Below are 15,630 nucleotides of genomic sequence, written 5' to 3' on the forward strand. Positions count from 1 at the left end.
GAAAAAATGAAAAGAAACATAGAATTGATTAATTGTTTACCTAATTAAACTTAATGAATCAGATGAAAAGAGAAATGTTTTCTTTCTCTTTTCCTATCAATTTATTTTTATATTAATTCTATCATATTATTATTTATTGTAACTCAAAAATATTTACTTAATTTTCTATTTTAAGCTTACTTTAACCATGAATAAGTAATAAGTTATGCATAAGTATTTTTCATGAAGCTTTCATTTAACTGAAATATTAAAATAAAGTTTTTCATTAAGATGAACTATAGAGTTGGATTTAGAATTCAATTATTAGTAAATTAATTGTTATATGTAAGCTGAATGAGATTTAGACATCTTTTCTCAAATGTTTTCTAATGTATTTCTGATTGATACAATATAAAATTATAAGTTATTACAGTGCAAGAAGCTAAAATATTTCTTTTTCAATTATGTAAACAAATTTATGATTAATAGAAATTTTGATGAACAAATTTTATTATTATTATTGTTATTACTATCATTGTTATTGTTATTATTATTATTATTATTATTATTGTCATTATTATTGTTATTATTACTTTCATTGTTATTATTATTATTGTTATTATTGTTATTATTATTATTATTATTATTATTATTATTATTATTATTATTATTATTATTATTATTATTATTATTATTATTATTATTATTATTATTATTATTATTATTATTATTATTATTATTATTATTATTATTATTATTATTATTATTATTATTATTATTATTATTATTATTATTATTATTATTATTATTATTATTATTATTATTATTATTATTATTATTATTATTATTATTATTATTATTATTATTATTATTATTATTATTATTATTATTATTATTATTATTATTATTATTATTATTATTATTATTATTATTATTATTATTATTATTATTATTATTATTATTATTATTATTATTATTATTATTATTATTATTATTATTATTATTATTATTATTATTATTATTATTATTATTAATCGTTTAACATGATAAAATTGGTGAGAAAAAAAATGAATGAATTTTATTGTTATAAATTTAAATACAATGTAATATAATAAATAAGCCATGGAAAAATGTTAACTTTGAACGGTAAGTGAGAGAGACAGAGAGAGAGAGAGAGAGAGAAAGAGAGAGAAGAGAGTAGTATTTGTAATAAAATTACATAAAATAATAATAGTGTCTTATAGAATTACTGATCAAATATATTTAATGTATAAATAATGATGATGAATTTTACCCGTTAAAAGATTACCCGTACCCGTAAGGAAACGAAAAAAGGCGAAAACAAGAAAGGATTAATTATTCCAGCGAACATATCCAACCAACAATCGTAGTAATTTCAGTTTATTCATCATTGAAATTGTTCACAACTCATTTATTCAGGGCAAAATTTCATTCCATTATCAATCAGTTTTGCTACTACGTATAGAAGAAATATTAGGGGCAATATCTTGGCGATCTGTCGATCGGTCAATCACAAAAATTTCTTTGTATTAGTGAAAATTCACTTTCAGTTGAAAAATTTATCAAACTCAATCTCTAACCGAAACAATTTCAAGTGACTCTTATGTGAGTTCTCTTTCCTTTCATTTTGTTTCATTTCCTTCAAAATTTTTTATTTACTTATTTATTTATTTGTTTATTTTTTATTACAGATAATGAGAGAAAGATGAAGGAAAAAAAGCAGAGAGAAAGCAAAAAAAAGAAAAAAAAAATACAAAATGTTTATTGTTTTAATTGAAAATTTCAAATTAAATAAAAGAGCATTGATTAGAATTATAATAGTTATTACTTTCAAAATATCTTTTTCCATATCTTTTAGGTTATTTCATTTTTGAGACAAAATACATATATAAATTGTAATGAAATATTTAAAAATAATAATTTTTACATAGATGTCATAAACATTAATTACTGTAATAATTAATTAAACTATTAAATTTCTTACTTATTTTTTTATAGGCTTATTTGGATTTTGATATTACACCTGTGCTCATTGATCAAAGGACAAAGTAGTCGAAGTCGACCAAGTGGACCACTTACTAATGATTTTCAAAATTGGCTTGTAGCAAATGGCTATGAAAGTTTAAATTTTGATCGGCCAGATATTGGTCCAAGTGGTAGCTTTGGTGGTAGAACGAAAAAAAATCAAAAAGTACGAAAGTTACTTTTTATATGTATTATTTATTTTTTAGCAAATATTTAATTTTAAATATTTTTTTATATATGTGTATATTTTAGCATATTTAATTTTAAATATTATAAAAAAAAAGTTTAAATAAGTTTTTTAATTATTTATAATTTTTTAAAGTGATTCAGCGATAAAATTGTTGCAATTATTTCAACAAGCATTTATGAAAGTTTAAATTTTTGATCAAACAATAATGATATATTAATTTAAATAATAATTTTGATTATAAAAAAAAAAAAAAAAAAAAAAAAAACACGGAAAAAAGGAAAATGAGGAAATTATTTCATAGATAATACGTGAACCGGTAATTTTTGTACACGGTAATGCGGATGCAGCATTATACATACAACCACCATTAGCAACCGGATGGTCACGTTCAATTCAGTATTTTCTGGAGCAAAATTATACCTCAGCTGAATTATATGCGACAACTTGGGGTGACACATGGGCAGGTGGAAATATTTTAAATGCCTATAGTACAATGCATACCTGTGCAAATCTTATATATTTACGAAAATTTCTATCTGCTGTATTGGATTATACTGGTGCACCTAAGGTTGATATTATTGCACATTCATTTGCTGTACCACTAATGAGGTAGGAATATTTGCATAAATTTTTATTTTAAATTTTTACAATATATAATTTTTAACTTTTCCATCCTTTATTTTCACAAAAATAACAATGAAATTATTTTTCAATTAAAATTAGACATAATTTTTGCTTATTTTTTTGTTGAAAAAAAAAAAAAAAAAAGTTGATTGAAATTTAACATAACCAATATTTAAAAAAAAGAAATTTTTTTTTTCCTTTTTGAGCAATTAAACAATTAGAAATATAATAATCATTTATCTGCACTGTGAGATGCATTTAATTAAATAATTTAATATTAGAATAAAAAATTTTGATAATTAGAAAAAGTTGAAAAAAAAAAGATTGATCAAAAATTTTTGATAATTTAAAAAACGGCAAGCTTAAAAAAAAAAGAGAATTATTTCAATGCAATAAGTTTGATTCAAGAAATTTTTTGGGATTTTTGTGTTAATTTAAAAAAAAAAAAAGTGAAGCAATTATGTTCAATGTGAAACATACTGTAGTGTGTTTTGCTGATATTTCATTTTAATTTATTAAAAAAAATTTTTTGGAGTTTACAAATTTTTTATTATTATTTATTCAAACGTATAAAAAAAAGTATTTATCACTTTTTTTCGTAGTAGTAATACTAACAGTAGTAGTAATACTAACATATCTTATAATTTTAATAGTTTATTAGCCCTAACTTATAAACTTTATTTGAGCATAGTTATCATTTTGCGCAAATAGCTAAATGCTTTCCAAAATTTCCAAAATAGCACATAATACAATTCGATTAATTAACTCCTAATTTGCATTTATAAATTAAATTTAAGTAGGTAAAGAAACATTTTAAATAAAAAATTACTACTGTAATTAAAGATACTTTATTTTAGGAAAGTCTTAAAAGGTGGCAAATTAATAGCAACTGATGGAAATTGTGTCCTTGGGAAACCTTTGGGTCATCGTGTGGATACATTTTTGGGCATTTCTGGTGCAAATTATGGTCTTTGCGTTTGTCAACTGGCGCAAACAGTACCAGCCTGGTGTAATGCTTTAGATGGTTTGTATCCTGGTTATACATGTGAGGATCAGGTAAGTATTTTATTTGCCCTACTCAATTTATAATTATCTAATTTTTTGATGCTTAACAAAATTTTCATCCAAAATTACTGTCAAATGCGCATTTAGTCATGTTTTTTTGCGCAGTAATTTTTAAACTACAAAACAGTTAGATTATGTTATATATATATAATAGTTTCAGTTGTTGATAGTATTAACGAACAACGATTTAAAAAGTTTAAAATTATATAAACCTCAGTTAAATGTTTGTATTAAACAAAAAATTCTAATATATCGTATACCTTTTGAATTACTAAAGTCTAACAAAGAGGTATAATATTTCATAAATAGTACAAAAATCATGAATTAATTAGATGAAAATGCTTGTTTCTTTTTTCTTTTTTGCAGTTAATTTGTGCATATCCAGATTCGGAATGTAAACAAAAAAATTACTCCGCATTTTTGGAGAATTTAAATAATGATCCAAGTCGAGAAGCTGACCATGTATATGCTATGTGGTCTGATGGTAATCCTTTATTGTCTGAAAGTTGGAAATTATCAAATTAGAAGTTAGACTATACGATTCCTTTACAAAATTATTTAGCTTCTTCAAAAACTACCATTGTAAAGTTAAAGGATAAAATAAAAATTGCATTGAAAATAAGTAAATTCATTCTTTTCAGTAGATGAAGTGTTATTACTTCGAGGAATGACCTGGGGTAAACCAACCAGCCGTATACCTGGAATGAATGGTCGCTGGGTATCCGACAGAAATGGTCATATGGCAATGAAAGATTTAACAGAATTAAGGCAATATGAGGCTGTTGTGCACCATTCCATTTAACTTATTCACTTTTTTTTTCGTCTCCTTAATAAGTAAATGGATAATGTGAATTACAAGAAAAGCCATTGCAATTAGTATTTATTGAAAATTAAGCAAACGGATATTTCTTGGATCAGTTTATTTGACATAAAAATCTTAATTATTTGCATTGTTACAATTCTCAAGTTATTCTTCATGGAAATTCAAATAGTTTGAAGAGATAAAGGTGCAGAGATATGCAAACAAAAAGAGAAACTTATTCAAAAATTTTTGTCTATAATTCCACATAACAAATAGGAAATGTGTCAAGCACATAACGGGATGCAGCGAATTTAACAATGGAGTGAATAAAACAATAAAGAAAGGAAAATAAACATTCCATAACCAATGATCATTTCCCATTCATTTACCACTTTTTAAGTTTGTCATACCAGCACGCATGACTTCATCAACATGAAGCAAATTGCACGAGACAACACAAGCAGATGCTAAACTGTTCTGCTTGACTACAACGTTATCCCAAATACCCTAAAATTTACATATTTCAGTTCTATTAAATAAAAGTCATATAAAAGAGCTTAACTTAAAAAAAATTTAGAAACAGCTTTATGAATAATCGTTTTGGATCCATGAAAAAAGTAGCTGGCAATACACGAAGATAAATACTATGTAACTTATTCATGAAAATTAAACGATCGTATTTATTCAAAAGATAGTTATAATTTCCCTCAACAGACCTATGTGAGATCATGCCATTATCCGTATTCGGTGATGGGTAAAAAATTTGGCACAAATGACATTAAAAACAATCAAGCTTCTGTGTAATTTAGTCTTCCCAATTCAAAACTTTCAAGTATGAAAAGTTAGCGTTACCTTAGGATTGCATGGTTCGCCTGATGTGATGTCTAAGCCAATAGGAATTTTACCCTTGCAAGCAATCCGTTCCTCTATTAGTTTCACTATTGTTTCCTGAGCATCAAATCCTGCATTCGTTGCTAGTGTCTTCGGAATTACTAATAGTGCATCAGCATAAGCCTAGAATATTGAGAAGAAAAGATGCTGAAAATTACTTCGTTTCATCACGGTACTCATTTCTCCTACACGATATTTCAAAAAAAAAAAAACATTTGATAAAACCTTTTGCAGAACTGTAATTTCTACTTACTTGTACTCCCAACTTTGCTCTGCCTTTCACTTTGTCCACTTCATCCTTCAGCATGCAATATGCACCAATTTCAAAAGCACCAGCTCCCGGTACAACCGCTTCTGCAGTAAGACAAATATCACATTTTCGCTGCACTTACAACAAGTTGATACAGATGAAAGATAAACTATGAAAGAAAAGTGATTCAATAATTCAACGAAATACATCTTTTCACTGTAGTCTACAATTATTCTTCATTCAATCCACGACAAAAAATATTTCTTCAATTGCAATTGCTAAAATTTCCCCTTGATCTACTCAACGATTAATTTACGTTAAAAAGTAAAAAAGGAAAGCAAAAATTAAACCACGAGAATATTTCTATAAGAACTTACGATCACTGAGTGCATTGAAAACTGCTCTAAGACCATCATGAAGAGCATCTTTAATTTGTGTAATTGTATGTTTGTTTGGTCCTTTCAACAAAATGGTCACTGATTTTGGGTCCTTGCAATCTTCAATAAATGTGTACTTTTCTTCACCCTGTAAAGTATAATTATACAAAATTTATGACTTCTACTTCAGAATTTCAACTCTTTCATGTGAAGCAGCATCTCTGCCAAGATTATTGAAAAACATGGAAACAAAAAATGAAGAATCACAATACGTAATGTAAATGTGATAAGTTTAAAACTAGGTAAAGATAGCAGGATGATGTTAAACTATATAATTATGGATAGTAGTGCTCTTTACCGCTTTAAAATGTTAAAAGTATTACAACTTTCAGTTAAATCAAATATTGCAACTTTCTTATAAACCATTCCAATTAATCAACATAAAATCTCAAGTAGTGTGAAAATTTCCATGAATCAGAATCAAAATGGCTGCATTACTAATTAATAGTTATCTAAAACTTACTAAAACATGCTCATAAACTGTGCCGGCATATCCAAGAATATTTGGTGCAAGATTATCAACTGAATTCACTGCTTCACCGCCAACTGCCAACTGCAGTCGTTCCATATTACGCCGTTTCGCTCGTCGCAATCCCAAAATACCATTTTTCGCCAACAAGTCTAACGATGGTGGATCAATGCCCTACAATTTTGTAGTTTAAATTGCACTTATTTTTAACAAGTGTGTTTTGTCATCAAATTTTTAAAAGGATTAATTTTATATAAATACATCTCAAAAAATACATGCAAGCCGCAGGAATAAATGAAAAAAACCTTTTGGTTGATTACTACAAAACCACGTTTTTTTCCATCAATTTTTTCTGCCAGATCACACACTTTCTTTTTCAGATCAACAATTTTCTGGACTCTCCGCATTATAAACTCTCTTTCAGCAGCAACAAGCTTTTCTCGTTCAGATGCTGACTTATAGAAAAAACCCGAATTCACTTCGCTGAAAATGCTTGAATAGTTCTTTTCATACTTGGAAGCACTTCGTATTATGTAGTATTGATCCCCTTTTGGTAGTATATCTTTTAAGAGTAATATTGTTAAGAATGTCAACGAGAATTTTTCAGTGCTCTGAAAAATATATCTAGTACTTTTTAAAGTATTGAAACTTATCAAAAAACATATACTCTTACAGCATTTCTGTAAACAAATAATACGGGAGCTACCAATAAAGACAATGGAATTAAGCGAGCTAAGTAGGACAGGGTCTGAGAAATGGTGAAAAATTATGACGTTTTCTCATATTCCAATGAAATGTTGCATGTCAAAATATATGCATTCTTGAGATTTTTTGGCATATCAGGATGCCGACCACCATGATCCAAAACTAATCCACGTATCAGTTTAGTATCCATATCGCTTTCATGTTGCATCTCCTGAAAATCAAAAACCATAACATAATTTCTTTGACATAGTAATGCGTACTAATGTAACAACTAAATATCAGAAACAGCAAAACGCTGAACTTGATCCAAATAAAAAAACCATTGAATCACTTTTCTGCTAACACACATCTTATGATAATTCATCCTAAACCATAAATTCATTTCCATGCGGAGACTTATACCTGCATTTCAATCATATGTAAATCTGGCTGTAGATCATTTCCAATTCGTATTGCTAACACAGCATCCACAACACAGTCCGTTATATGATCAGCCAACTTCCGATTAAGTTTCGTTCGCAGTGAGGTTTGTGCTACCTATATAAAATTGTTTTAACTTCTCTTAATACGGTGATGAAAGTAATAGCTCCTCTGCAAAAGCAGTTAACAGAGCATCTTTTTATGTCCAACTTTTCCGGAAATATGTCATAGCAATCATGACTAGAAAATGAAATCAGCTTAACTGGATTAAGGAGTCTAACTCCTACAGAAAACACGATACCTTTCCTTAGAGACGCTTTTTCTTTCTTTCAACTTATTGTCAAGTTCTTTATCACAACATACTGTGAAATTTCGCTAAAGTAAGTGATAAAGAAAATATGCTACAAATGACACAGGAAATGTGCTCTACAATTAAGAAAAATCTAGATATCATATTTATCAACAAATACCTCGCTCAGCAGTTCACGGTCCACTTTTGGAGTTTGTTTGAAAGTTTCCAGAAATTCAAGAGTTTTCTTATTCGCATACTCGAAGCCTTCTGTTATCAGTCGCGGATGAACACCCTAAAATAACAAATAACGCTGAAATGTTGATATGGAACAAAAAATAATTTTCAAAATAATAAAACTCGTATTGCAACAGCTCTTTCATACATACTTCAGAAACATAAAGATCAGCCTGCTTAAGGAGTTCTCCTATAAAAAGAACAGTAGAAGTGGTGCCATCACCAGTCACATCATCTTGAGCGGTTGTAGCTTTTGCAATCATTGCAGCTGTTGGATGTTGAATTTGCTATAACAAGTAAATATTGTTTGCACAAACAAATTAAAAGAAAGCAATTTAAAGCTTTTTATGGATAATATTTTAACTGTATTGTCTATCCATCAGAATAACGATAACTACAATGTTAGCTATGAACAACTAACCATTTCATGTAGCAATATATTGCCATCCTTGGTCAATTTGATATCACCCGCGCCAGATACAAGCCTATAAAATGTAAAATCATTAATGTCAAAGATAATCATAATCTAATTGAACAAATAATCAGTCACGCATCAAATTTCGGTTTTTTTGTTCCCATGTTTTAACGATTTACTTGTTTTTTTTTCTTTTTTTTGAAACAGAATTAAACCAACATTTTCATTGTTCCCTTTGGCCCAAGATTAGTACGCATTACTTCCATCAGTCCTCTTGCACCACTTATATTCAACTCTAATGCTGCCGCATTACGAGCCAGTTCGGCTTTAGGATTCAAGCAAAGAATTGATGCCATATTTTACGTTTATCTGTAGCGAATTCAAGATTTAAATTATTATTGGCGAATTTAAATTACTGCTTAACTTGCATAAAAGATCGTTGAGTAGTACTCATCTTGCGGGCAATATAATTCGAGTGTTTCTAGTAAACTGATGCTCCATATAAAAGTTAATAACAGCAGGTATTTCACACGAGAAAATTAACAGAAGCTTTCGGTGAAAAATAAGTTTTAAAAAAACAAAAGAATGGAAAAAAAAAAAAGTTTCAAGCAAAGAAAACAAAATTATTGTGCATTTAAATCCACAATCTCTCCTATTCTACTCCTCAAAATTGTTTTTCTAATTCGGCATAAACATATAATTTAACTTAACTTAAATCTTAACACTTGTATTGAGATCTTCACTTAATCAGCCTTAAATTAATTCACACGCATAACACTGTCCACGTGTACCTACCCTACTCTCTGAACGTGAAAAATAGACGTGAAGAAATGTCTTAGATATTGCCCAGTCTCATACTAACTGTATGCAACGGACGTGAAATACCAATTAAATTTCAGACGATTATCTCAAATGAAATTAATTATGTTTAAATTATTGAATGAGAAATGGTAGATTGGCATGGTAAATAGAGAGGAATAACATCCTGAAAATTAATACTAGTAATTACTGAAGTATTCCTAATTCCTATTTTTTTTTTTTTAATTTCTTATATTTCAAATTATATTCATTCATTATATGCAAATTACTTTTGTATGAACAATGAAAGAAAAAAATCAGCGATTTATTATTGCGATAAGAATTTTGGATTAAATTAAATGACAATGCAAAATAATTGTTTGATTGAATTTCAATTTATCTTATGCAATATGTTATTGCATTTTGTTTATTTAGAATTTATATTGTAATATTTTTTCTTTATTATTTTTTTTCATACTGTAATATGCGTAGTATTGGCAGGGACTAGAAGTATATTTTAATTAGCGTAGGAAAATATGTTAATAGCTACGGAATAGGTAGATATTTGTCAGAGATTTTCCTGTTTTATTTTCAGGATATCTCTTTGTTATTGATTAATGTTAGTATTTGAATCCTGAATACAATGAGCGATACGAAAACAATGTTAGCGGAATATGGAAGTTGGTGTAGTTCTATCGATACACATGTTTTGAGCAGTGGAAATTGTAAAGTGATTTCTGAACTGCAATGTGGTGAAAGTAAATTTTTAATTGTTATTATCATGATTATTCACTTGTTTTGTTAATATTACTTAGTCATTCAATTGTTTTAATAGTAATACAGGTTAATATTTTTTCATAACAATATGTCCGTATACCATATACAAGTAAAATTTCCACATAGATCTTTACAATGATAATTATCAAGCCATTAAATTAAATCGACAGATTAAGTAGTAGTCTTATCAGTCTCAAATCATAATGTTTAGCATCATCGTGACTTCACTGGAAAAACATAGTTATTTCATTATATTTAGTGATCAGTCTTTTTTTTTATTGCTAATGGATGTTACATACTTTTGAACTATTTATTTCATAAATATGTTATTTTAGACTCAGTATTTTGGTTGGAATCACAATTTCCCACTGGTCGACGAGCTTTGTTTCAGGCAAAAAAAGATGAAGATGGAATAATCGAATGGTCTCCAAAAGATATTAGCGTAAAGAACACAGGTAGTTTATATTTACTGATTATTTAGAAAAATTCTGTAGGTTTATGATCCATGTTTTTAAGAAGAGAATTAGCTTCATCTTCTATTCCTGAAGAAGAAAAATCAAGCATTGCTGGTTATCAAAAAATAATCTACCATTATTAGCCGTACGATTTCATCAGCTTTTAGATGGCACATATTTCCTTCCCAGATAGTTATGTGTGAATTAGTTTGGAGGAAATTTTAAGAATTAAATCCGTAATTTATTGTTTTTGTTTTAGTACATGAATACGGTGGTGGTTCATTCATTGTTGTCGATGATGCGCCTTATTATATCACTGTGGACGGTATATTTAGGCAGATTACTGCAGACAGTGAACCCGAGTTGGTTGTTGCTGGTGATTACTCACACCGTTTCGCAGATTTGTGTTATCACAAGGTATGTGTTTCTCGACTGTACTGAAAAAATGGAGATTGATCTATTTCTTAATAAATCGTTATAGCTAACCAGTCAGTAATCAAAAATAAAATTTAAGGGTATCTTATATGCCGTTCATGAGGTGCATTCTGGAAATGAAGTCGAAAATATGATCGTACAAATCGTAGATGGTGCTGTTCGACCTATTGTAAGTAACTTTAAATAAATTTATTTTGTATTTTACTTTTTAGCTTGAATTTGTTTATCCTGTTTTTGTATTTAGAAATTTAGAACCATACATCAAATCTTAGGTCACTGGTGCAGACTTTTACGCGTTTCCTCGAATAAGTCCTGGTGGGCAATGGTTAACGTGGATGGAATGGAATATGCCAAATATGGTGTGAAATTTTCATTTGGTTTCAAAAATTATTGTGGAATCAAAATGCAATATGCATTTGATAATCATTAATAAACGCATTCGTGTATTAATTCGTAAGTGAATATATGTTCGAAATATTTGTAAGTGAATCTAAGAAGACTTACATCCATTCAATGCCTTTTTAAACTAGCAATAGAAATTTCAAAAACTTTGAAATAAAAAATCTAGGAAATTATGCATTTCACCTGTAGAAGTTTAGTTATTCGTATTTCACAGCCATGGGACGAAACAACAGTTGTTATTTCTTCAATTAAAGAAAATGGTGGTATTGACGAGTTTTATCGAATTTCTCGTGAAGGTGTCAATTATCATAGTCCGGAGTGGAATTCAGCTGGCAATTTGTATTTAATTTCGGATCATACGAATTGGTGGAATGTATATGAGGTTTTTTTTTTTTTTTTCATCTTTGAGTGTATTAAGAGAACGGATTTTTTTTTTTTGTTCCATAAATTTGTTATGCGTCTTTCTTTCATGAAGACTTTTATATTTCTCTCGAAAAAGCGAACAAATATTCTTACTCGATCTAATAAAATTGCATTTTTAATGTTAAAATATCATTCCATTTTGAATTCCGTCTTTGTAGGTCAACTTGGCTGAACATAAATTGGGCCAAAACTTATTTCCAGTTGATGCTGAAATTGGTGCTCCACTTTGGCAATTTGCTGAGCGACATTTTGCTTCAAATAAAATGGGTTATTTTTATTTATGTTTACTACATTGATATCTTTGTAAGCATAACTGTGGGTAATTATTTATGTAAAATATCCTTCATATTATATGCATTTCTAATTTAAAAATATCTTCGTTATTCATATTTTTTGTAATTTTAATACACTGTTAGAATTTTTTATACACATTGGCAATCTTATAGGAATTTTCATGAACGTTTCCGGAAAATTAGTATATAAACAATGGAATAAAGAAGTTAAGACGATTGATTGCTCGCATTACACAAGTTTCAAATGCCTCGCTCTAGACGAAAGTGGTACTGCTTATGCGATCGCTTCAGGACCGGCCAAATCTTCATCAGTAATCAGAATTCAGCTGGATACGGAGAAGGTTATTATTACTGCAGCATTAGGTTCAGTGTCAGTGAATGATATGTATTTTTTTTTTTTGGTGAGTGTTTTAAATTTTACTTCTTTACGATCTTTTAAGAAAACTTTTTTGGTTTTGATGAGGAATTGCTGCATATGAAGTGGTCAAACTCATATTATTCAAATAATAATTGAACTGTTGGTAGTTTCGTGAGTTTTCTTAGTAGGAAATAAATAGACAACTTTATGGTTTTAGCAAACTATAAATATCATATATCATGTATAGGTGGATATTCTTCGAGAATCACGACCTTCTAGTGATATTGAAAAGTATGATATTTCAATACCGGAATCGATGCATTTTCAGTCAGATGGTATTACTGTACAAGCCTGGTTTTATCCACCATTTGTAAGAATTTTCATCAGATAATATGTTTTAGATCGAAATTGCCTTTGAAAAATTCGGATTATTAATGGAAAAGTTTAAAATAATATATTCAGGAGAACATGGATTTAAAAAATTCTTTCAATCTGGATCATTTTTATAATGTTACATGAAATGTTATGACACATTCTGTTATTTTAATTAATATCAGTTTTGGTCAAGATTGTTTGGAAGAATACAATAATACTTTATCATCAAATTTGCTAGAATTGATATTATTTGAATGGATGACTTCTGATTTTAGAATTATTCCTTCGAAGTTAATCAGCTATATATAAATTTAAAATCAAGTAAGTTTAAAATCATTCATTCCTACTTTCATAAATGAATAATTGCAGTCCAAAAAATATGCAGCTCCAGAAGGTACTTTGCCACCCGTTGTTCTAGTTGCACATGGCGGACCTACAGCTTGTTCTCCGAACACTCTTGATATGAAAATTCAGTACTTAACTACAAGAGGTTTTGCTGTTTGTGATGTCAACTATCGCGGTTCCACTGGTTCGATATTTGATATTTTAAGCCTTATTGTTTTTTTTCAATATAAGAAGTAAGCTGTAACATCACTTATGTTTATATAGATACTTAAATACTCGAAAAACAACAGTAAACATGTTACTATTTGAAGATACATGCAAATAAGCACTTACTTTAAAGTGATAGTGTTAGAGCATATTCCAATTAACAATTGTAGATTAATTAAATTCACAGGTTTCGGGACAGTTTTCCGTAATATGCTACGACGTAATTGGGGTATCGTTGACAGAAATGATATGATTAATGCTGCTAGTTATTTAATTTCTCAGAAGCGAGTTGATCCGAAACGACTATGTATTATGGGTAGCTCAGCAGGCGGTTATCTTCTTCTTGCTACTATTTTAAAATCTAATTTATTTTCTGCGGCAGCCTCACTCTACGGTGTGAGCGATTTAATTGGTTTGGCAAAAGTGAGTTTGAATTTGAAAACAATCAGAATTTATTCAATAAAATGATTCGACGTCATTGAATGCAGATTTCTTATATGCATATATAATTTAAAATATTCATAAATTCATTTAGGATACTCATAAATTTGAGCTTGGTTACAATGAACAGCTCATTGGAAAGTTTCCGGAAGAGAAAGCTCTTTACGAGCAAAGGTCACCATTAAGTCATCTTGATCAGCTTTCAACACCAGTTGCATTTTTCCATGGTGAAGATGATCCTGTAGTACCACTTACGCAAAGTATGCAGTTGTATGAGGCACTAAAAATGAAAGGAATACCTACTTCACTAACTGTTTTTCCAGGTAATTTTCAGTAGATTATTTGTTGTGGAGAAAGAATTATCCATTACTCAGCAAAATCGTAAAGTGTTATGTGCGCAAAATAATATCTATTTCGTATCTTTTATGCCACATGCATTTTGTAACCTAAAAATTTGATGTGATTTGCTCGTTTTTACTTTGTTTGAATTATCCAGCTGTTTAAATATTTTAGGTGAAGCTCATGGCTTTAAGGGGTCTTTTGCGAATGAAGTGACAATGAGTGGTTTTTATTACTTTTTTTGTCGTATGCTGGGCATCAAACCTTCAGTGGAAAGTCAGGTAATTTCTGCGACACTTTTTCTTCGTGTTATTTATAATTCTGGATTCATAAGACAAGATTAATTGCAGATTCAAATTGAGAATTTATCGAAATCGCAAGAGAAAAGTCGGTAAAAAGATAATTTACTGCCATTTATCACCTGCAGTAATAGTTCGTTACCTATTCTATGATGTTATAATAAATACTCGATGTTTTTGTTGCAATTATTTATCCACTTTACCACCCGATTATCTGATCATTTTGCAGATACCATTATCCACATTTAATCAACCCAGTATAATAATTTTGGTAAGACTGAGGACTAGTAATTGTCCTATCATAAGAACATCAATTATTGGACTTTTTGGAATTTTGAAAAAAGAAAAAATACTATATGAACACATAGAGACAGAGGAGACAACATACTTTATATATTATGGAAGAAAGTATATATATGCGATACAATTTCGTATTCATATTAAACTATAATTCAAAATCAAGATAGAATTTAAAAAATAATAAAGCGAAAAATACACGTCAAATATGAAGTGAAGAAAAAAAAAAAAAAACAATAAATAACGAGAAGAGGAATTAATAACGCAGAAATGAGAACAGAAAAAAATATGATTAAAAATAAAAAAATAGCACAAAGGGCAGATTTCATATGATACTGAATACGGGAAGATATATAAATAAATAAACACTACTTAAGCCCTTATCTACAACAAATAATTAAAACAGGAATATCAACAATTTAGCAATGACCTCGACGCATTCCTGAATTATTATTACGATACAACACTTATGTACATCCATATATTTTTAATCTCTAAACTATCTAACAATTTTCTTCTATCGAGACTATATTTGGTAATGTGAATGCTAAAAGAAATTCCGTTAGA

General features: G+C 28.5%; 3 protein-coding genes across 4 annotated transcripts; 2 read left to right on the plus strand and 1 right to left on the minus strand.

Annotated features, from left to right (window-relative positions):
- Nucleotides 1–1,603: 1,603 nt before the first annotated feature.
- On the plus strand, nt 1,604–4,706 carry Bma-lips-3 (Lipase family protein; the record flags this gene model as incomplete). The annotated part of the gene is made up of 6 exons (XM_001891599.2): nt 1,604–1,605; nt 1,999–2,191; nt 2,517–2,824; nt 3,697–3,895; nt 4,271–4,388; nt 4,546–4,706. Coding segments are annotated over 6 exons (981 nt in total).
- Nucleotides 4,707–5,087: 381 nt separating this feature from the next.
- On the minus strand, nt 5,088–9,175 carry Bma-cct-6 (T-complex protein 1, zeta subunit, putative; the record flags this gene model as incomplete). 2 transcript variants are annotated; one of them, XM_001891598.2, is made up of 12 exons in its annotated part: nt 5,088–5,213; nt 5,559–5,720; nt 5,851–5,951; nt 6,225–6,372; nt 6,748–6,927; nt 7,059–7,236; nt 7,527–7,669; nt 7,861–7,995; nt 8,349–8,462; nt 8,557–8,691; nt 8,826–8,889; nt 9,039–9,175. In XM_001891598.2, the coding sequence occupies 12 exons, from the start codon at nt 9,173–9,175 to the stop codon at nt 5,088–5,090; spliced, it is 1,623 nt and encodes a 540-aa protein (XP_001891633.1). The 2 variants fall into 2 exon arrangements, with proteins under 2 accessions (XP_001891633.1, XP_042933670.1); XM_043077736.1 differs by lacking the exon at nt 9,039–9,175 and having other exon boundaries at nt 8,826–8,828.
- A 1,085-nt stretch (nt 9,176–10,260) lies between these two features.
- Bma-dpf-4 (prolyl oligopeptidase family protein) lies at nt 10,261–14,862 on the plus strand (the record flags this gene model as incomplete). The annotated part of the gene is made up of 14 exons (XM_001891597.2): nt 10,261–10,375; nt 10,730–10,849; nt 11,109–11,266; nt 11,364–11,453; nt 11,557–11,643; nt 11,901–12,068; nt 12,268–12,376; nt 12,556–12,743; nt 13,008–13,130; nt 13,505–13,664; nt 13,875–14,110; nt 14,223–14,451; nt 14,642–14,748; nt 14,818–14,862. 14 exons carry the CDS (start codon nt 10,261–10,263, stop codon nt 14,860–14,862), a joined length of 1,935 nt encoding a protein of 644 aa, XP_001891632.2.
- Between the last annotated feature and the right edge of the window lie 768 nt (nt 14,863–15,630).

The sequence above is a fragment of the Brugia malayi genome (assembly GCF_000002995.4).
Source record: "Brugia malayi strain FR3 genome assembly, contig: Bm_v4_Chr1_scaffold_001, whole genome shotgun sequence".
NCBI classification, from domain to species: domain Eukaryota; kingdom Metazoa; phylum Nematoda; class Chromadorea; order Rhabditida; family Onchocercidae; genus Brugia; species Brugia malayi.